The 21,625-nt window shown below is 39.8% G+C and overlaps 1 protein-coding gene across 1 annotated transcript in view; it reads right to left on the bottom strand.

The window, feature by feature from the left end:
- LOC143288936 (beta-1,3-galactosyltransferase 5-like) overlaps positions 1-20,806 on the bottom strand; it is a 25,066-nt gene extending 4,260 nt beyond the window's left edge. The window contains exons 1-2 of the mRNA XM_076597618.1: positions 20,696-20,806; positions 2,354-3,127 (exon numbers count right to left, since the gene is read on the bottom strand). Of these exons, the coding sequence (XP_076453733.1) occupies positions 2,354-3,075 (722 nt within the window). The 5' untranslated portion in view covers positions 3,076-3,127; positions 20,696-20,806. The remainder of the gene's footprint in view (positions 1-2,353; positions 3,128-20,695) is intronic.
- Between the last annotated feature and the right edge of the window lie 819 nt (positions 20,807-21,625).

The following is a 21,625-nucleotide window of genomic DNA, read 5'->3' as shown; positions in this document are numbered from 1 at the left end:
TATAAGATAATCAAATGACAATAACCTATCTTGGGCCAAACACTTTGAAAGTCTAACCAAAATATTACATGCTTGAAAGTTAAGTCAGCTGAGTTTAATGGTAAATTTCCTGAACTTAATATTAGTAAAGATGTACTCACACATTCAATCCAGTTTTGACTACGCTTCCACACTTTAGGTTTCAGCAAGCAATAATTAATTTATCAAACCAGTTTTCTAATATATCAAAAAGAACCATTCAACTTACTGCTGACAAGCTGCATCACGAACAGAATCTGACTGCAAACAGATATCCTTTCAACTCAAGGCTAACTGTTATACAATAAAGGACTTTTCATGCACAGTATTCTTAATGGTATGGGTATGGTCCCCAACACTCAGCTTATACATGTATCACAGATTGACACACGTTTAAAGCTGGGCCAACAGCAAAGTGAGAGCTGTTCTATCAATGGTTTCTCCAGTCAATGGGAAATCATTTACACCTTAGTCTTTTGTGAAGGACCATGACTCTCAAACTGGGAGGTAAATTGCACAGGCTCTTTGTGCTGCAGCCTTGGGGGCTAGCTGGCCTTTGGGAACCAACCCAACACCGACTGTCCCAAACCCTCTTGGCCGAGAGAGAGTGGTGATGCAACTCGGGCAAGACACTCTCCACTATAATCAAATTCTAGCCCAGATAGTCGGGACAGCAGTTACCTCCTCTGCTGTTCTGATGGTCTAAGTCGAACACGACTGACTATCATACATACATTCTTAATGGTATTGCTCTGTCCTCTCTGACAATGTTGTTTCCTTTTAACAATCATGGACATTCACGAAAGATAAATCCCCAGTTAACAACGATTATCTTATGTAAATCAAGCTTTACATAGTCGGGGGGGGGGGGGGGGGGCTGGTTATGGAATCATATCCCCGAAACTCTAAATAATTGACTTTTCATAAATCTAACTTTCACAAATATATGATTATCTTTCATGCTTAGCACCTCTGTCCTACGATGCAGTGATCAAGATTCAATGCCATGAAAAATATGTTTGCTCTCTCTCTCTCTCTCTCTCTCTCTCTCTCTCTCTCTCTCTCTTATTTTCGCTGGAGCAACATGTGGAACACAGCCCCTCTGAGGATCAGCTTCATCCTAAGAGCTGTGCACGACCTCCTTCCCTCGAATATAAACTTGGTGAAGTTGGAGAAAGCAGAGGACCCTGTGTGCCCACTCTGCCATGGCTGCTTGATGGGGAAAAAAAGCTTGGCAATACTCAGTTGACCTACCAGAGGGGAAGAAACACCCGGCAATCATCAGCAAGAGAGCAGCATGACCTGACATAGTACTCCACTCCAAGGCAACGAAATAAGCGATTCTGGTTGAGCTAACTGTGCCATACGAAAGCAGAATGGATGAAGCCCACATCTACAAAACCGAGAAGTATGCTAGTCTAGCCAGCAGCCTGAAAGAATCTGGCTTCCAAGCCAAAGGCCTCGCCATAGAGATTGGTGCAAGATCTGCCTACAGCCTCATGAAACAGCTGTCGATTTCTGGCAGAGAGAGGACAAGGGCTCTCAACGCAATGGCAGAAGCAGCAGAAAAGAGTTCCAGCTGGATCTGGTCGAGGAGGAATGAAAGTAAACTTCATAAGGATTAAATTTCCCGACTCAAACTAGATGTACGATGGCTCAGTGGTGCAAACGTCTGCCAGAAAGGTGACTCAGTCCTGAAGTGGTGACCACCCTGAAGGCGCGGGTTCGTATATGCTGAGGACCAGGGGGGGAAAGACAGCAATACAAGGGCATCCAGGAGTCATGACCTGGGTGCGGCCCGGTCCCCTTATCGTGTGAGGAGTTATGGGCTGAAACACTTGACTGAGGGGGGCTTCTTCTCTGAAGACCTTGTACTGTCCAGCTCTCCCTAGAGTTTCTTACCACTCTCCTCAAGTGACTTTTTGGCTCTAGTTTTAGTCACGCGCTTTTGGCTTCTGGAGAAGTTTGGTGTGTACATAAAATCTATCGATATGATATGATAAAATCCAAAACAAATTTAACGATTAAAAATGTCCGAGCTGTACTAATGTACTTATCTCTCGGTAATGGTTTAATGAATATCTTTATTGGATATTTACGAGGGGGGAAAAGACTGCTAAGATAATGAAAGTATACAATCTAGAAACCAATCACGGTTTGCTGAGTTACAAATATATAACAGGTATCAACAGGTATTTCTACAGCCAGTTTCCCCAGTACAAGAAAGAAAAATGCATTCTTCAAAAAATCCGATGAAACGCTCATGTAATCTGAATGTAAGCCTGAACGGAAGTCATATGACCCGCACCCATCACAAGGATGGCAGAAGACTTACCTGGCATTCTGGCATCTGGTGATCAGCCAGCGAAAAGAAGACATGACTTTCAAAGTCAGGTTTCTGTAGGTATCACGGAATCCAATGATCACCACGTCTCCAAACTGACGTGCCTCTTTCTCAACCGCACGCATGACATTGGTGTCTGCTGTTGTTCCCAGGATGAACACATGGCGCAGTGTTGACGTGTTGTTCTTGGTGACTGAGGCCCACGTCTTTCGAATGGCGTTTCTTCGTGCGCGGTGAGCGGGAGAAGATGTGATAAAGAAAACGATCTCGATCGTACTCTTTCCTTGAACTTGACACAACTCTGGACGGTCTGTCAGCACGGGGAAATTAATATGAAAGCATCCATTGCAGTGTGAAGGGCGTTCAATTGGAATCCCTGCTGCAAGCTCTGTTTTGTTCAAAGCAGACGGACTCTGTTTCTGTGAGTCGTTCTGAAGATTCTGAGCTGAGACAAACGCTGAAGGTTTCAGGTTAGTGTCCACTTCTTGTTCCTTTTCCTCCTCGTCAAGTCTGCCAATGATCATTTCTCCCACTTCTTCTGGACTCAGAGTGTCGTTTTCTGACTGAATAGAAAGTGTTCTAAGGCTTACTTCTCTAGTTTCAGGTACTTTGCGCATTGTGGATTTGATGGCTTTCCAGTCGTACCAGATTACGAGGCTTGCAATGCAAGCTACAGTGTACACTGTCACTCTGCGTAATGAAATCCTTGACATTGTTGTACCTTCTTTAGTTTTTTCAACAGTTTGTAATGGTGATTGTTGAAGTCTGCACACAAAAAAAGAAAGAAAAGTGCAACATTGAATATATAGCAGGAAGAAGCAAGAGGTCTTAAAGGATAAAACAAAGAAAACTAAGGAAAAACAAACTGAAAAACAGACGGATGCTGCAGATTGAACGAAATCTGAGCGAAATCATGAAATGCACACCTATAAAAGAACTAACATTGAGCTTGTTAATTCACGATGAGAGGTGGATTCTATGTACTTAACGCAAACTGGCTGAAGTAGCAAACACACACACACACACGGGCGTACGCGCGCGCGCGCGCGCGCACACACACACACACACACACACACACACACACGAGCGCGCGCGTGCACTACATCCCTGTTACCCCCCGCCCTCCCACACACACGTATACACACACATACACACACACACAAATAGCAAACGCACACCCATACGCAACGGAACAATAAAAACGCTGTCACACAGATACACCAGAACGAAACACAAATCAAGTACGAGAATGTGTTGGGGCACTGACGTCATTATGATCAATAATGAAAAAGATATTTCATACGCCCAATCTTTTGAAACAAAAGCCCTGTGCGTTTACAATGAAAAATACAATGATGAACATGTGTACGTTTAGAATAGTAAAAAATAGTAGAAGTTAAAAAATAAAAATTAAAAAAAAAGCAAGGCCTTCAAGACTCACTTGTGATACACTTTAAAAAAAAAATCTAATCGTTAAAATGTGTTCTGTATTTGTTATTTTAAGCTTCGCGTTTAAAAAAAAAAAAAAAAAAAAAAAGTCCTAACCAGATTCGAACCCCGCGTGTTATGGTGAGAAGAAACTGCCTTATCCATTACACTATCGTGGCTCCTTAACTGACGTTCTAAAATTTAACATTTTAATATACCGTTTTAAAGGGCGATAAATCAATTGCGGTATTCGCAGTGAGAACGCTGTTTAAATCATATTGTTCTGGTGCATCTTGGGCATTCAAAAAATCTTTAAGGGCAATAAATAATTCTTTTTAATGGTTATCGCCGCAATCACACTGCAACATTTAGCCGTTTTCACTAGATATAGATAGATGTACAAGTTTAGTTACACCCGCCGGGAATGTAGTACGACACGGTCGATTCAATTTCTCTTTTATGTTCATTATAGTTTTATAGTTTTAAAGTTGATATGAAAATTTAATATTTTGTTAAACTAATAACATGTAGAGCCAAGTACAAGTACTTGTTGTAAGAAGTGAAAAGGACTTCATTTTGAGAAAAGTCAAGACTGGAAATTTTTTCGTTTCATCGTGGTCAATTCAAGGGTATTAACTCGCATGGTTTACAATTTTTAACCGTGAATTCCGACTGATTCTGTGGATATTTTTATGGCAGTTTGGGGCATAATCCAGTAAGTGATGAGGCGTTCACAAATCTTTCTCTGAATAAATATTTAACCATCTCCTTCTCCAACTTTTCATCACATGTTATCGTGTATTGTCCATTGAATATAGGATTGAACGGGCAGGTCAACAACTTGAAACAAAATGGCGTCATTCGCGTTCGCGAAGAATAAGAGCACGCGCTTTGAATGTGTACGCAATTGATTTTTGCCCATGACCTTCAGGGCTCAGTCAACAGATCTGTAAAGTCCACTCGTCATATTGATTTTAGCATTTTCCGAAAAAGACCACTTGGGCGATTGAACATAGTGAAAGCCCTGTACACTGAGAGTAAAACACACAAGCATTTTATGTATTGAGTATAATTTCAAAATGTAATGTTTAAGATGAGAAAGATCACTTTAAAGCAAACTAAGTCCCCTAGCATTAATTACAGAGTAATTTCCCTTCTTTACTATCTGCACCAAAACGTTTGCAAAATGAATAAAACTTCCATGCTTAGCAAAAGAAGTTCCTGTTTGAACAAAAAATGATAATAATGACTGCTCTTGTTGTTGTGTCAGAATATCAGATCAAAGTGCCAAGTTTAGAGAATACAAAAAATATAAATATAACAGTAAATGCAGTTTGCATATAATTAGGCTTCTTTCTTTTTCTTTCTTTTTTGTGCCCATCCCAGAGGTGCAATATTGTTTTAGACAAGATGACTTGAAAGAACTGAATTTTTCCCATTTTTATGCCTAATTTGGTGTCAACTGACAAAGTATTTGCAGAGAAAATGTCAATGTTAAAGTTTACCACAGACACACAGACACACACACACACAGACAACCGAACATCGGGTTAAAACACAGACTCACTTTGTTTACACAAGTGAGTCAAAAATCAACTTGGCTAAAACATAAAAGTGAAGACAATGAGTTATTCACTGATTTGAATGACTGGAAACAAATGAGTTTTCAAAGAGGTTTTGAAAGACGGGCAAGAAACAGCATGACGGACAGGAAACGGGAGTGAATTCCATGCGGAGGAAGTCTGGAAAGAGAAAGTGCGTTTTCTATGTGATCTGATTCTGTAGGATAGAATTTTTAAGAGACGGTCATCACCTGATGACTGGAGCCGGCGAGATAGAGAGTAGTAATGCAGAAGCTCTGAAACGTAAGAAGGAGACATGCCAATCATAAATTTGTAGCACAGGAGAGAGAGTTTGTACTCTATTCTTTTTTCAACAGGTAACCAGTGGAGGGAATGAAGGAGAGGAATGATATGAGTAGATGTGGGAGAACAGACAAAAAGCCGTGCAACATGGTTTTGGACTCTCTGAAGTCTGAATAATAAGTACTGGGGCATCCAGCGAGCAAAGAATTACAGTAGTCAAGCCCAGATAGGACCAGGAAACAGACAAGGGTTCTTGTTGTATCTTGAGACAGAAAGTGCCGAATAGACTCAAGGTAACAGATTTGACAGATTGAAGAAAAATTCCGTTGCGAGTCTGGTTCAAGTAAACACCAAGGTTGCGAACAATTTTTGAAGTTGGAACATTGCATCCATTTAACTGGACAGCTTGGGGGACTGAGACAGAATTTAGCAAATGTTAAGAGCAAGAAAAATCATTTCTGTGTTTTCGTCATTCAGCTGTTGTTTGTTGCTTGTCATCTACGATTTTATGCAAACAATACATTGTTGAGTACAGGTGATAATCTCAGGAAGATGAGAGATTGAACCAGACTTGTAAATTGGGTTACCATCCTAAAAACTGTGATGTGAAAGAGAATGATGGGATACAATTTCTGAAATTGGTTGTCATAAAGTAGAAAAAGAACTGGTCGAAAGTCAGATCCTTGGGGAACACCAAATTCTAAGGGAGCATGTCTTGAGTGCAGACGGTTCACAGTTACAGTCTGGTTCTGGTTGGAGAGGTAAGAGCTGAACCATGAGAGAGCCATGCTAGACACACCAAAAGGATGGGAAAGTCGGTTTATCAAAATGGCTTGATCAATGGTATCAAAGGCTGCTCACAGATCAAGAAGAGAAAGAAGAGAAACATCGTTTTTGTCCAGGGCTGTAAGAAGGTCATTGACAATTTTCAACAAAGCATTTTCAGTGCTGTGACCAGCACGATAAGCTGATTGCAAGGAAGAGTACAGGTTGTTTTTACTGAGATGTTCAGAGAGTTGCAGGAGAACAATCTTTTCAGTTATTTTGAACAGAAAAGACAGATTAGAAACAGGTCTATAGTTTTTCAGATTTTCTCGATCAAGAGGTGGCTTTTTTCAGAAGTGGTTTGATAACTGAATTTTTAAACACAGATGGAAAGGTGTCAGACAATAGGGAGTTGTTATTGATGGAAGTGAAATATGGGAGTGGAATGTGAAGGCATTCAGAAAGAAGGGACAAAGGCAGGGGGTCAAGTTCACAAGTTTTTACTGCTTTTTTTTGGGGGGTGGGGGGGGGGGTTGTTTTGTTTTTTGTTTGTATTTTGTTGTTGTTGCTGTTGTTTGTTTGTTTGTTTATTTGTTTGGGTTTTTTATGTGTGTGTGTGTGTTTGTTTTTTGGTGTGTTTTTTTTTATTTTTATGATAGTGTCATGTACACTTGTTTCACAGGTTGGAAGGCAGTAACGGGAGATCCAGAAAACTTGTACAAAGCAGGTGGGGACACAGAATCAGTGTCGAGTTGGGAACTGACGAATATCTTTCATCTTGGATATGAAAGTGTCAGCACAAAGCCTGAGGAAGTTCTGGTAGACTAGCAGATAATGGTTACGGAGAAGTCTTGGCCTTACTTAGTAAACTGTTTGTAATATTGAATAGCTGCTTACAGGCGGTACAGGCAAGTATCTTAGTATTGAAGAAGGATGGTACTGCATTATTTATAATTCTATTGACAAGTTTATTTGCAGTTTGGAAAATTTGCTTGTGTACGTGTAAGTTAGTCTTCAACCATTGCCTCTCAGCCCTTCTCCTTTCTCTCTTAGTTTCCTGTAGCTGGGGCTGGGCAGAATAGAACCAGGGGGGGTGTGGCCAGTTGGAAATCTTGCGTAAATTGGATGGAGCGAATTTGTCAAGAAGATCTTTAAGGATGAGACAGTTTTTCAGCATCAAGTGATTGAAGAGAATAATAATGATAATAATGATAATATGCAGGCTTATAGAGCGCGCGCGCGCGCGCGCACACACACACACACACACACACACACACACACATATACATATACATACATATGTGTCACGCGGCATCCGAAAAACCGACTGAGTCGCATCCAGCGATTCTTAGTTGTACACAAAAACAACTAGCTGGGGTCAAAATTATGAAGATCGGGATTTTTATATATATATGATCGTCGAAGTCTTATCTTTGTTGTCGGCAAGTATCTTTGCACAAAACACCCTGGAACTGTAGTATATTCAATGTTTTCGTGTGCATGCCTGTCAAAACCATGTTGAAAAACACTGCACTCTTTTGCCCTATTTCAGTTGCATGCTGAATGCAACGGGGACGGAGAAACTCCGGTCTGCGCAGTCATAAATAGAAATAAGCAGTGAACAGGCATTAATCGTCTCCCCTAGACCTCCTAAATCAAGATAGCGTATGAATGTAGTCGGTTTTCAACGGCTTTATTGGCGACCCTCCGTAAGTTGCGACTTTAGCCGGGTCTCATCGATTCTTCGAAATTAGCCAAGTTTCCGACTCAAAGTTAAAAAAAAAAAAAAATTGAAAGTTCAGGCTTTCTGTGGAATGTGTTAATTAATGTTGTTTCATTCTGTGGTGTATGTGACTTACGGAAATTCATCGAAGGACCTATGTGTCCATAAAATCGATGCAACGTCAGGGAGCGTATCGTTGTGCCGCCGACCCGCTATGCCGCCGACCCGTTGTGCCGACCCGTTTACGGATTGTCTTTTGTCACAAAAAAGTTTGTTTGGGACAAACATTGGTTGTTATGATCTTTTATTTCTTTTTGAGTGTGATTGGGTATGTGTCTGTGTGTGTGTATGTGTGTGTGTGTGAGAGAGAGAGAGAGAGAGAGAGATTGTTTGACAATGGGTCTGCGGTAATATGATTGTATTCCCTTTCGGTACCAGGGCATTTTACATTTGCAGTACATTGGAAGATTGTTTCCGCCATTTCCTTGTTTTGGGCTATAGATACTAGTGGAGAAATGATCTGTACAAGAAACTTTCCTTTAAAATTCGTTTCTAGCACACTTTTTTCTTTTTGCTTGTTATTGGTTTTGCTTCTCATTAAAAATGTAGAAAATTGAAAGTATTACATTTGTCCTGAATACATATTTTTTATCATTTAGTTTGCATTTGCACGAGCCCGCCTCTAAATGGCGAGTTTTAGTGTCATTCAGTGTTTACATCATAATATACGTCATTTGTGAAAACTGCTACTGTCATATATCACTTTTCACGGGCATGTGATGAAAAGCGAAAGGGAATAAAGCGGGATAGCGGCATAGCGGGTCGGCGGCATAACGGGTACCCCCCGAAGTAAGTGAACAAATATGGCGTGTTCGAAAACATCATCTGCTAAGCTACTCGCATCAATTCTCAACGAATCCCAACGGTTAGGTTGTGACGTGAAAGCATGACCTGTTGCACGCATGAACTGTGACTCTATCTGAAGATATACAGGCAATAGGCATCTTGACACTTTCCTCGTTTGGCTACAAATAGCTATGAATGTAGGTTACTCTTCACGCACTGGTCGCATTACTGTAACTGCAGATCTAAATGTCTCCTATGAACATCACTTTTGATTTTCAGACAATCCACTAGTGTGTTGTATTATGTATATTATTTGTTTCAGACACTTTGCTTAATAGATTTAGCACTACACATGTAATTTGGTCACAGTAAAACCAGATAACCGTGACCGCCAAACCCTTTAACTTGAAATGTTTTGAAGACAAATATAAAATTTGTAGCCAGAGACAACTGAATGGAAATATGTGTTCACGCATGTACTGTGATGCTGTCTGAACATTCCGAGGCACATAGATCTACCAGCACTTTCTTTAAATGGCTAGATTTAGTCATGAAATTAGGTCACTACACGCATTACAGTGACTACTGTTCTAAACAGTGTGTTTGTTTATCTCACCACCTGTGATCATTCACACAAATACTGTGTTGCACTAGATCTGTATCAGCTATATTCATAAACACTCTGATTACCTGGAATCTAATTGAATTTGTTTTGTTTAAAGTCTATCAGCTGCACGTCAGGAGATAATTAAATCTGTAATTCGGTCACAGCAAGATGTGATGGCCTTGACCAGCAAATCCATAATTAGGCCAGGAAGATTATCTCTAATGCCTGAACAACAACATATAGTTTATTAGTTCGTGGTAACTGCGCATAATCATGCTATTGTAACTACCGAAACAGTTCTCGTTTCAAATCATATTTGCTGTGGTACTAAAAAGCACAAAAAATGAATGTTTAACACAGTCCTCAGAAGTTTAAAAACTTGTAAATCTGCTTTTACCCATCAGCCAAGGCCCTTCGATTGTGCTATAGTAACTGGTTTTGACTGTAAACGACTGATCCAATAACACACATGATCAGATATATGACTGGCTGGCACAATCTCATAACAAAAGTTACAAAAGTGACCAGTCCTTTCTAATCACAGCACCAGATCGGTTGCTGCATGCTTACATCTACCATTAGGACACCAGGCCATATCACAAAAATTGTAACGAGATCTGTAACAGAGACTTATGGCTCTGAACAAGTGTTAAAGCGGGGTTGTTGGGCGTTAATTCAGTCATCACTCTCACGAGACACCAAAGGACAATGGAAAAAAGGAGGAATGATGAGAGTGTAGGGGTGGGGGACGGTTTCTTGAGATGAGAATCTCACTGGCATGTCGTCGGATGTGTGGTTACAGGGGTCACAAAGTACATAATGTGCACTTTGTAAAGCCAAATAAACAATTTTGATAGTTTCAGCTTGACTGAAAAACTAAAACATCAAGCTGGTATCTTGAAGTTACTGAAAAACCCTTCTCGACTGGTTGGGTTGTCTCTTTCCAACTGAGCAATGTTTAGTCTTTGACAGTCCCTGCCATATGTACACAGTGATGTGCACTTTAAGTTGGTCTGGCAGCATTTGCACCTTTCTCTACACACCATTGTACAGGAGCAGTGAATCAGTTCACATAAGGTTTCTTGAGCTTTTGTAGAATGGTCCACAAAGGTCTTTCCCTCTCCTTTTTGCAGTCCCCTCCGGATGTAAGCACTCTCTCGAATAAACTGCTCTCTGTGTGTGCCATTCAAGAGCTGCTGATGTGGGTGTAGTCTTTTCCAATGTTTTCTTTTCTTTAGCGAGGAGGGGCTTGTCTGATCATGCTGACGACACGCAGATTGCTCTGTCAAACAACAGGGCGACAAACTGTTCAACAATGTACTCAAGGACTTAGACTGGTTATCCATTATCATCAAGAAAGCATTAGTACTTTGCTTACACAGTTCATGTGTTCCATGCTTTTCTTTTGCTTCTGCCAACAAGCAATGCCATGGTTTATGCGCGATTCCTGCTGAACAACAAAATCAAAAGTGACAAAGGGAAGGGAGGGGGGCAGTTAACAGTACTGACATGAATCTGTAAGGAAAATTGTATCCTATTTTCCTAGATCCATTTTTTTACAGGGCAACATTTATATCGGGGATTGGAATTTGTTATTTTGATATACTGTTTTCCTAGATCCATCTTTTTACAGGGCAACTTTTATATCGGGGGATTGGAAATTGTTTCTTTTGAAAAATGGTTTCACGTGTTTTACGTGCATTTTTGTAATCATACCATGAGTTATGAATGTGATGTCCTGCTGTGAAGTGCAGATTTGTTGCCAGATGGTGTCATGAAGCTGTCCAGTTTAGGGACATTTTTTTTTGCCTGTAAAGGTATGTTGAAAATTATTGCACTCAGTTTGAAATGACTTTGACTACATTTTGTGATGGGATATTGACCATAATATGTAAAAGCAGGACATTTGAATGGATAATTTATGTTGCGTTTAAATTACAGATACATTGATATGTTGTGGTTGATTTGATGTTGTTGTAAAGCTTGTATGGGTAATCAGTACTTGGTGTTGTGATGATATACAGTTAGGTTGATAATAGATAATAGTTAACTTAAATTTGTCCTAAGTTTTGTTAGACTATTCGATGGCTAAGAAATGGTAATTTTTTGAAACATTGAATTGTGTAGTAGCTAAGCAGCTACATTTTGGTATTTCCTGATGGGATGAATGGGAATCATTTTAAGGTAATTGTGTTTTGCATTACTTCGTATGGTGAATGGACATCGTTTTCCAAGCGAATATTTTTTTTATATTAGCTTCAACGATAATTGGAAATTATGTCAACAGTATTGGATGAAGATTTCCTCTTTAGTTTTTATGTAAAGGTATGGTGTCTATGTTGTCTTGTTTGTCCACTTAGGTTTCTAGGAATAATATTCAAAACATGGTCTGTAGTGGGACTGGAAATGAGGGGGGTTTGCATCCAGAAAGTTGAGGAACTGACACATACTAAAAATGTGCTGGTTTCTAGTGGCTTGGGACAGGCCACGGGTTTTGTTTTGTGCCGAGGTGCCAAGGACTGGGCACGGGACTTCATAGAACTGGATGGTGGGACCATCGGGACGAACTATTGGCACAGAAGATGAACGTGATGGTGGGACCATCGGGACGTGCTGAGTGAGGAGCCAGGAGCTGGCGAGACTGCTGAAGAACATTCAAGGCGGTGAAGTTAAAATTGTTTCCCCCCATAAAAAATTATATTCCAGTCCAGGCCATGATTAACAGCTTTTGATATCTTTCTTAATAATAAATAAAAGGGTGTGGTTAATAAGTGTCGTGTTTTGGGGAGAACACGTTCTGATTGGAGTGACAAGTGAACAGATAGCAGGCATACACTTACAAGCAAGCACACTCATTCTTATGTAGTTATTTCTATCTGGCACTTTCTTTACAGAATCTGATACATATATATTTTTTCACCATCTGATACTTGTGTTTTTCAAAACCATGTTGTGTGCTGCAAACGAAACGATCCCATCTTTAACTCCCAAAGTCAATCTTTATTCAGTTTCAAACTTCCTCTGTTTATCGCGACTTTCCGGCTTCCCCAAAGCAAATTCTTGTGAAATATTTTCGGCAGTCACTCCGGGCAAGCCCATTTCTTTCGATAATTTGTAACTGGCGGATGAAAAATGCATTTCCACGCCGAACAATACAACATTTTCTTGTGTTCAGGAGCGTGCGGATTTGCCCACGGCAAACATTTTCTTAAACTGCACACGTACACGTGGGCACACACACATACACAAGGGCACATACGCACACGTAAACATGCGAGCATGCACAGTTTCAGTTTCAGTTTCAGTAGCTCAAGGAGGCGTCACTGCGTTCGGACAAAACCATATACGCTACACCACATCTGCCAAGCAGATGCCTGACCAGCAGCGTAACCCAACGTAGTCAGGCCTTGAGAAAAAAACAAACAAAAAACAAAAAAAAACAAAAAAACGGGGGAATAAATAATAGATAAGCTTGCATAAATAAATAAATAAATAAATAATAATTATAATATAGAAAAAAGTAGTAGTAATAATATTAGTAATACTAATAAAATGATAATAATAAAACATAAATAAATAAATAAGACAACAATGGTGATAAATAAGCGAATAAATGTAAAATATGAAGACACACATTCACACATTCGCCCACACATGCATAACAGAAATGCACCAAACATGCAGTTTCACATATATGAAAGCACAGTCAAATACATATAAACGTACATGAGCTCCAACACACACACACACACACACACACACACACACACACACTCACGCATTACCGTGCACCTCCTCTACCCCCCTCCTCCACACACTCATTTCTAGTCTACGTATCGCAGCTTCCACGGCACACACACACACACACACACACACACACACACACATACACAAACACACACTCACAGAGATGAACACTTACTTGTACAAGCACATATGAAAGCACAGTCAAATACATATAAACGTACATGAGCTCCAACACACACACACACACACACACACACACACACACACACACACACACACATTACCTTGCACCTCCTCTACCCCCTCCTCCACACACTCATTTCTAGTCTACGTATCGCAGCTTCCACGGCACACACACACACACACACAAACACACACTCACAGAGATGAACACTTACTTGTACAAGCACACACACATACGCCCATATCTCCCACCTCCAACCCCACACACGTACATACAAAGATATATATATAGATATATAGATATATATACGTTCCAATATCCTGTTGCTCCCACAGTGTAGGCATGCATACACTCACATACCTCATCCTCTACCCCACCTCCCCCCGCACTCCCACCTCCCCTCACACACACACACGTACACATATCTCTCCTGACACTTGTGTACACTTGCATGCACAAAACACACAAACGCGCACACATATGTACATGAGCGCGCCCACACACGCACGCACTCACTCCCTCAACCACTTTCACACAGGATCTCCATCCTTGTCAAAACGCTGGAGCTGTTGGCAATGCTGCATACAAACGACATGATCGTCACTTCAGTTGTAACATTCAGTGGATTTGGGCTTCGCTCCAGGCCGTAGAGGCTAATCATTGAGTCTATGTTTCAGGCTGATTTCACATCAGCTGATTATGTGTGTGTGTGTGTGTGTGTGTGTGTGTGTGTGTGTGTGTGTAGAGGATGAGGTATGTGTGTGTATGCATGTCTACACTGTGGGAGCAACGGAATATTGGAACGTGCGGGTGTGCATTTGTATATATGTGTGTGGGGTTGTGGGTGGGGGATATGGGCGAATGTGTGTGTGCTTGTACAAGTAAGTGTGTGTGTGTGTGTGTGTTCGTAACGAATATATCATTAACAGCGTTCCTTTGCTGACAGAAACATATTGTAAATTATTTAACAAGGTACTGGACGAAGGTGCTGTACCAGAAAAATGGGTATCCGGCTTGATACTGCCATTGTATAAAGGCAAAGGTGATACACTTGACTATGATAATTATAGGTGTATAGCTTTGCTCAGCTGTGTTGGAAAACTATTCACTACAGTGTTAAATGCTAGACTGACTGATTATATCAAATGTAAACAATATACTTTCAGGGGCCCAAGCAGGATTTAGACAGGAGGATTTGTTTTGAAATCACTAATTGATATTTTCTCCATGAAAAAGAAGAAATTTTATTGTGCTTTTGTTGATTTTAAAAAAGCCTTTCATTCAGTTTTGAGAAGTGGGTTGTAGCAAAAACTTGTTCATGAAGGCGTGAATGGTAAAATTTTGCGTGTCATAATGAACATGTATGATAGAATTTAGTCATGTGTGTTTTTAAATGGTGAAAAATCTGATTTCTTTAGCATTTGTAAGGGTGTACGACAAGGAGAAAATCTCTCGCCTTTGCTTTTTTCTCTGTATCTCAATGATTTAGAGTCGTATTTGACTGAGCAGAAGAGTCCATCTGTTGATCTTTTTTTTGAATGTTTAACATTTCAGACTTAGATAGTCACATGCGATTGTTTGTACTGTTGTATGCAGATGACACGATTTTACTTTCGGAGACGAAAGGAGGATTACAACAGTCCCTCAATGTTTTTCACAAATATTGTTTAAATTGGAAACTAGTGGTTAATGGAAAAAAAAGTGATTATATTTTATTTTACAAACAAGCTAAAGCCTGTTTTTAAGTTTGGTGATGCATGTTTGGATGTTGTCGATTCTTTTAAATATCTTGGTATCGAATTTAGTAGAAACGGAACTTTTTACAAAGCTAAAAAAAAAAAAAAAAAAAAAAAAAAAAAGGTTAAAAAAGCTATGTTTTCGTTACTTCAGTCAGCCAGAAATCAAGATTTACCTTTACATATCGTTCTGGACATGTACTAGTCTGATTGTTCCTATTTGTTGTATGGTGCAGAAATATGGGGTTATGAACATGTAGATATACTTGAAAAATTATAATTGAAATTTTTGAAATGCTTGTTCAAACTGAACAGGAATACTGTAACCCAAATTGTTTATGAAGAAAGTGGTATTTATCCAATTAGTGTGTTAGTGAAAATGAGATTAGTTCGATATTTGGACCAGCTTAGTGATGTCAAACACAGAAAAATATTCTGGGAAAATATATTTGATATTACTTGATTTATATCGAAGTGGTATTTATTCTTCAAAATGGATGAGTTGCAGGAGACAAATGTTAATAGAAACAGGGTATGACTGTGTTTGGGATGCTCAATTCTTCTTCGAGAGGGAATCTTTCTCAAAGAATGTCAACACTGCTTTGAGAGATAGTTTTCAAAATCTATGGAGACATGCTCTAGAGGCGAGTAGTAAATGTTTGTTTTATCGAAAATCTATAAAGTGGATTTGGTAGAGAAAAATATATAAGTAAAATCCCCGATAATTACGTTATCAGCTTCTTCAGATTTCGAAGTAGTAATCATAAGCTGGAAATAGAAACAGGGAGACACAAAGGCATACCACGAGAGTTACGACCTTGTAAGGTTTGTAACATGTCTGTGATTGGGGATGAGTTTCATTTTATAATGGAATGTCCCAACTGTGATCAGTTACGAAATAGATATGTTCCTAAAACTTATTTGTCGCAAAAATCGGTTTTTAATTTTTGTAATATGCTCAAAGGAGGCAAAAAAAAAGTCATTTTAGCTGTAAGTAAGATGATTAGATTTGCGAATGTTGCCTAGCTACACTTTTGGAGTTAAAAGACATTTGTGTTTTCTCAACTTTTATGTGACATTGTTGTGTATTTGGAAATTTTTGTTTTGGGCATGAAAAGATTATTTCGCAGCAATCCTCCATACTCCAATAGGAGTGAAAGGATAATTAATTAAAACTTGAAACTTGTGTGGGTGTGTGGGTGTGAGTGTGCCGTTGAAGCTGCGATATGTAGCCTAGAAATGGGTGTGTGGAGGAGGGTGGGGGTACAGGGTAGTGTGTGTCTGTGTCTGTGTGTGTGTGTGTGTGTGTGTGTGTGTGTGTGTGTGTGTTGGTGGTCATGTACGTTTATGTGTAATTGATTGTGCTTTCATATCTGTGAAACTGCATGTTTGGTTTCATATCTGTTATGCATGTATGTGTGTGTGTATGTGTTCGTTCGTTTATTTATTTATAGTCTGTTCATTTAAGATGATGATATTAGACTGAAAATAAATATTATTATTATTATTTGGATTATCATTCCTATCATAATGATGATTGTCAGTATTAATTAGAAATTGACATTTCTGTATATTCGAATGAAAAGGCGGGTGGTTGAGGGGTGGGGGGTGGGGGGGCAATGGGGAGTGGACAAAGAAAGGAAGAGAGAGAGATAGAGAGACAGACAGACAGACAGAGAGAGAACAGAATGTGGAAAAGATAGAGTACAAAATCTAAAATGGAGAGGGTGAGTGTAAGTGACTGGAGAAAGAAAAAACATAATATTGGAAGGGTGTGTGTGAGAGGCGGGACGGGGGAAGCGGGATTAGGAAAAATAATCAAATATTGTATGCACTACTTCTGCAGATTAGTTTTTGAAAAGAGGTTCATGTGGGGACCTACAATAAACAACCAACTGGACTTTTTAACACATAACTAGCTAACTTAAGAACAGTTTGAAATATATAACTTTTTTTTAATAAAAAATGTTACATTTGAAACTGTTAACACGTGTTCCGTAATTTCTGGAGGCAAAAAAGGTTTCATTACTAAACAGCGGGTTAAAACGTGCTCTACTGTTAAACGTCCCTTGCAAATGCATTCAATATTTTCACAATAGTTTGTGTATGGGGCATTTAGTAATAACCTAAATGTCATGCTCTTAACAGCCCTGCCAGTTCTTTTAGCATTTAATAAGGCAGAAGTGTTAACTTCTAAAGACAGAAAGGAATTTTGCATATTTCTTTCAACAATATTACCCATTTCAGATGATGATAAACGATGAGGAAGTTCTATTGCATTTAAAGCGTTTTTAGCTCCAAGCTTTGCAAGATGATCTGCACGTTCATTAAAGAAAAGCCCACAGTGTGAGGGAATCCAGCACATTCCAATATTAGTTCCTCTCAGTTGAACACAGTGAATCAAAAATCTTATTTAAAAATGTTATAATTAATGTTTGTACAACCTGATTTAATATACTGCAGAACTGATTTTGAATCGACACAAAATAAAACAGTAATCGAGTTTAGGGGCTCATCAATTAGATATGTTAATGCCATAAGGATGGCAATCAATTCAGCTGTAAAAATTGAGAAGCCCCTTTCCAATATGATATGACTTTTTCAATTTTCAAAGCAGGAATTACATATCCAGAACCAGCAAACTGATTTTCTAGAACAGAACCGTCTGTATATATTCAAATATGTGTTTTTTCAAGAGACAATTTCTCCATTTCTACTCCTCGGGCACACGAACTTAGAAAAAAATCACAGAAAAAGAACTATGACAGATTCTGTTTTTTTCTATCTTAATCTTTGATTTTCAAACTTTTAGAAGGTATACAAAAGTTAAAAAAATGATAAACTGCGACTTAAGCCGGATTTTCGCGTACTGCGTCATATATATATACATATATATACACATATAATTATGTACATACACACACATGTACACACACATATATAATATAAAATCATCACAGACAGTATCATAGTCTCAGATCACATAGGCCCAAAATCACAGTAAGATAAAAACATTTCATATTTACCGAAGTGAAAAACATGTACCAGGAACCAGGCATCACTGAAGCACACTAAAAAATCATCACAAATGCACGCAATCAACTCCAAGAGCGTGTCCAGCGATCAAATCACATCACCAAGCAATTACAGGTGGAAAAGCTCCACTTAGAGAGATACACATTGAAAAGATGTGTTTTGAGTGCTCTCTTGAATGCGGGTGTTGGGCTGTGACGAATGTGTGAGGGCAGTGAATTCCATTGTTTTGGTGCAACAAAAGAAAAGGAACGTTCACCATAAGTTTTTGTGCGAATTCTTGGAATTGACAGAGTGCGCATGTCATTTGAAGAACGGAGTTGTCTGGATGGTGAATAGACAGAAAGTAGATCTGAAAGATAGAGGGGACAAGATCCAGTGAAGAAATTGTGACAAAGGGGACTGAGAGTTTGTACTGAATTCGTGCTTGAATGGGGAGCCAGTAAAGGGAAGCGAGTAGGGGACGGGGGGTGATGTGCTGACATTTCCTAGCCTTGAGTGTGAGTCGTGCTGCAGAGTTTTGAACTTTTTGAAGTTTGTCAATACAGTGTTTGGGGCAGCCGGCAAGAAGAGCATTTCCATAATCTAATCCAGATAGGACAAAAGAACAAACCAATGTCACTGTGGTTTCTGTGGTTAGATACTGGCGAATGGAACTGATTTGTCGGAGTGCTGCATATGCTTACCTACAAATGTGGTTGATGTGTATGTCAAGTGTCATGTCATCTGACAGCAGGGGAACAAAGCTTTAAAGGGAACTTTGTCTGGACTACATATGAGACTTAAACACAGTGAATGTTAATAGAAGTTATGTTTCTGGCTTCAACAAATACTGGGACAGGAGGGGGTTTGGAAAGATTCAGTTGCGTTTGCACAGTGAAGTGATGTGAGGACAAAGTGTTGTCAATGGAAGGGGACTGTATAAAACTGTCGTATTTTCTATTTAAAAAATAAATTTAAAAAAAAGAAGAAGAAACAGAAAAAAGGCAACCCAGTCAAGGATGTTGCCTTGACGATGGGTTGGTGTAGAAATGGCTTGAGACAGAGACACAGTCTACAAGGTTTATTAGTTTTGCAGTGATGGCATTTGAGGGTTTATCAAAGTGAAAATTAAAATCTCCTGTAAAGAAACAATGGTCCTTTAAAGTGTTAATATATTCTAGAAAGTAGGGAAACTGTTCAAGAAAGCAAACGTGAAAAATATTCTGCATGAGAATTACAACTTAAGCAATAGTTATCAACCCTATGAAATGTGTGATAAAGCGGATAAATAAACGACCATACAATACTGTAAATGTTCCCATTTGGATAATAATATTTTCTCCCATTTTTAAACATACCCCCCTTCCTGCTCTCAAATAATTGCCAAAACTCAAAACTGATTTCGGTTTCTCGGGGCTGTTATGCCGGGGACGAGCAGTGAGGATAATTAGCTCTCACTACTCTGTAAAATCCTCCCAAGGTGTGTGTCTAAAGTAGCCTCTCTCAGCCAAAGCCCAGCTCTTGGCCTTCACGTGGCGGAGCAGTTTCCACTGATAAGTAAAAAGGGGCGAAGGCGAGCAACTGGCGCCTTGAAATCAGTTACTTCGGGTAGATAGTGCTCGTCAGCTTTGGGAGGCAGTTCATTAAGGGGAGGAAAACCCTGATTCCAAACCTTCCCTGCCTTGTAGCTATATACCCCCTCTTAAGGGAAAGGCTTCGGGAGTCAACCCTGAGGACAAACAAGGGCAGGTGATGCTCTTCAGTCTTGGCCGGCAGATCACCTGATCACCTATACCTACAAGAGGGAAACTCCTGCAAAAAACCAATGCCGAAGACAGACGTACTGGTGTGGCGCATGACGGTGGTACAACGCAACCACATGTTATGCATGGACAACCTGACCAACGAGAAGAAAACTGATTTGGAAGATCTCCAAAATGAGACACTCCATAATCAAAAGGAACTCGTCTTCAATTACATAAGAAAACTGATTTGGAAGATCTCCAAAATGAGACACTCCATAATCAAAAGGAACTCGTCTTCAATTACATAAGAAAACTGATTTGGAAGATCTCCAAAATGGGACATTTCATAATCAAATGGAACTAGTCTTCAGTTACACAAGAAAACTGGTTTTCAAGATCTCCAATATCATGACATCTGTCATTCACGTTTAGTAATTTGTGACTGCTACACCTGACTTGGATTCATGACAAGATGTAACTGTCAGGTAGATTTTTTTTATCCTTAATCATCTGCAAAATTAGTTTTGAAGTTTCTATGAAAAAAGGTTTTATTATTTTTTAAGGATACTTTACTCCACGTCCGAATATAATCATTTTGCAATTCCTGTCTGGCATTCCGACATAAACAACAAACCTACAGGTAAAGAGCCACACAGAAACAGAGAGACGAACCTTTCGTCAGGCAGACAGTGGATAACAGCAGGCGGCAGTCATGAGCACGATCATACCATGCACAAAGTGAAGGGACAGATCACTGATCCTCGCGGAGACCTTACCCATCACGCAAGCACATGATAACATCGGGGCTTGGCGTTCACAGCCGATGCTATCGCAAGCACAGTTCACTGAATCTATTTACAATTTTAGATTAGGCAGAATGTCCCCGCTTGCTCTTTGTCCTTAAGTGGTGTAGATCGGACATGTCCATAGTGTGAACGGAAAACTCCGGATTACTTCGTGACTGAATGTTTGGGCACATACCGTCACTGTGTCCCTTGGCTCCAGTGTCCATGCACTCAGTACGTCCTGGGATGTCTTCTCCATGGTACTAATAAATAATAATAATAATGGTATTTATATAGCGCTGGATCTTGTGCAGAGACAAATCAAAGCGCTTTCGCACCAGTCATTCACACGCATGCATAACTCTAATACTGCAGAAACTAAAGACAAGGAAGGGCAGGCAAGGGAGGCTATTTTGGGAAGAGGTGGGTTTTAAGGCCAGACTTGAAAGAACTGAGTGTGGAGACTTGACGAAGCGAAAAAGGAAGTTCATTCCAATCGCAAGGTCCAGAAACAGAGAAAGAACGGCGGCCAATAGTCGAGTGTTTGAATCTGGGTATGCGTAAACAGAGTGGATCCGAGGCCGATCGTAGTGAGCGAGATGGAGTGTAGAGGTGAAGGCAGCCGCAGAGATAGGAAGGGGCAGTTTTGTGAATGCATCTATAACATAGAGTGCTGATCTTGTACTTTATTCGGTGTGAGACAGGGAGCCAGTGGAGATGTTGCAAAAGAGGAGTGATGTGCTCAGATCTTTTCTTTCTGAGGACGAGTCGGGCAGCAGAGTTTTGTATGCGCTGAAGGGGCTGAATGGATGAAGCA

This window comes from Babylonia areolata, chromosome 13, assembly GCF_041734735.1.
Source record: "Babylonia areolata isolate BAREFJ2019XMU chromosome 13, ASM4173473v1, whole genome shotgun sequence".
Classification (NCBI taxonomy): Eukaryota; Metazoa; Mollusca; class Gastropoda; order Neogastropoda; family Buccinidae; genus Babylonia; species Babylonia areolata.
The sequence above is the reverse complement of the archived record's forward strand: the minus strand, read 5'-3'. Positions and strand labels throughout refer to the sequence as shown.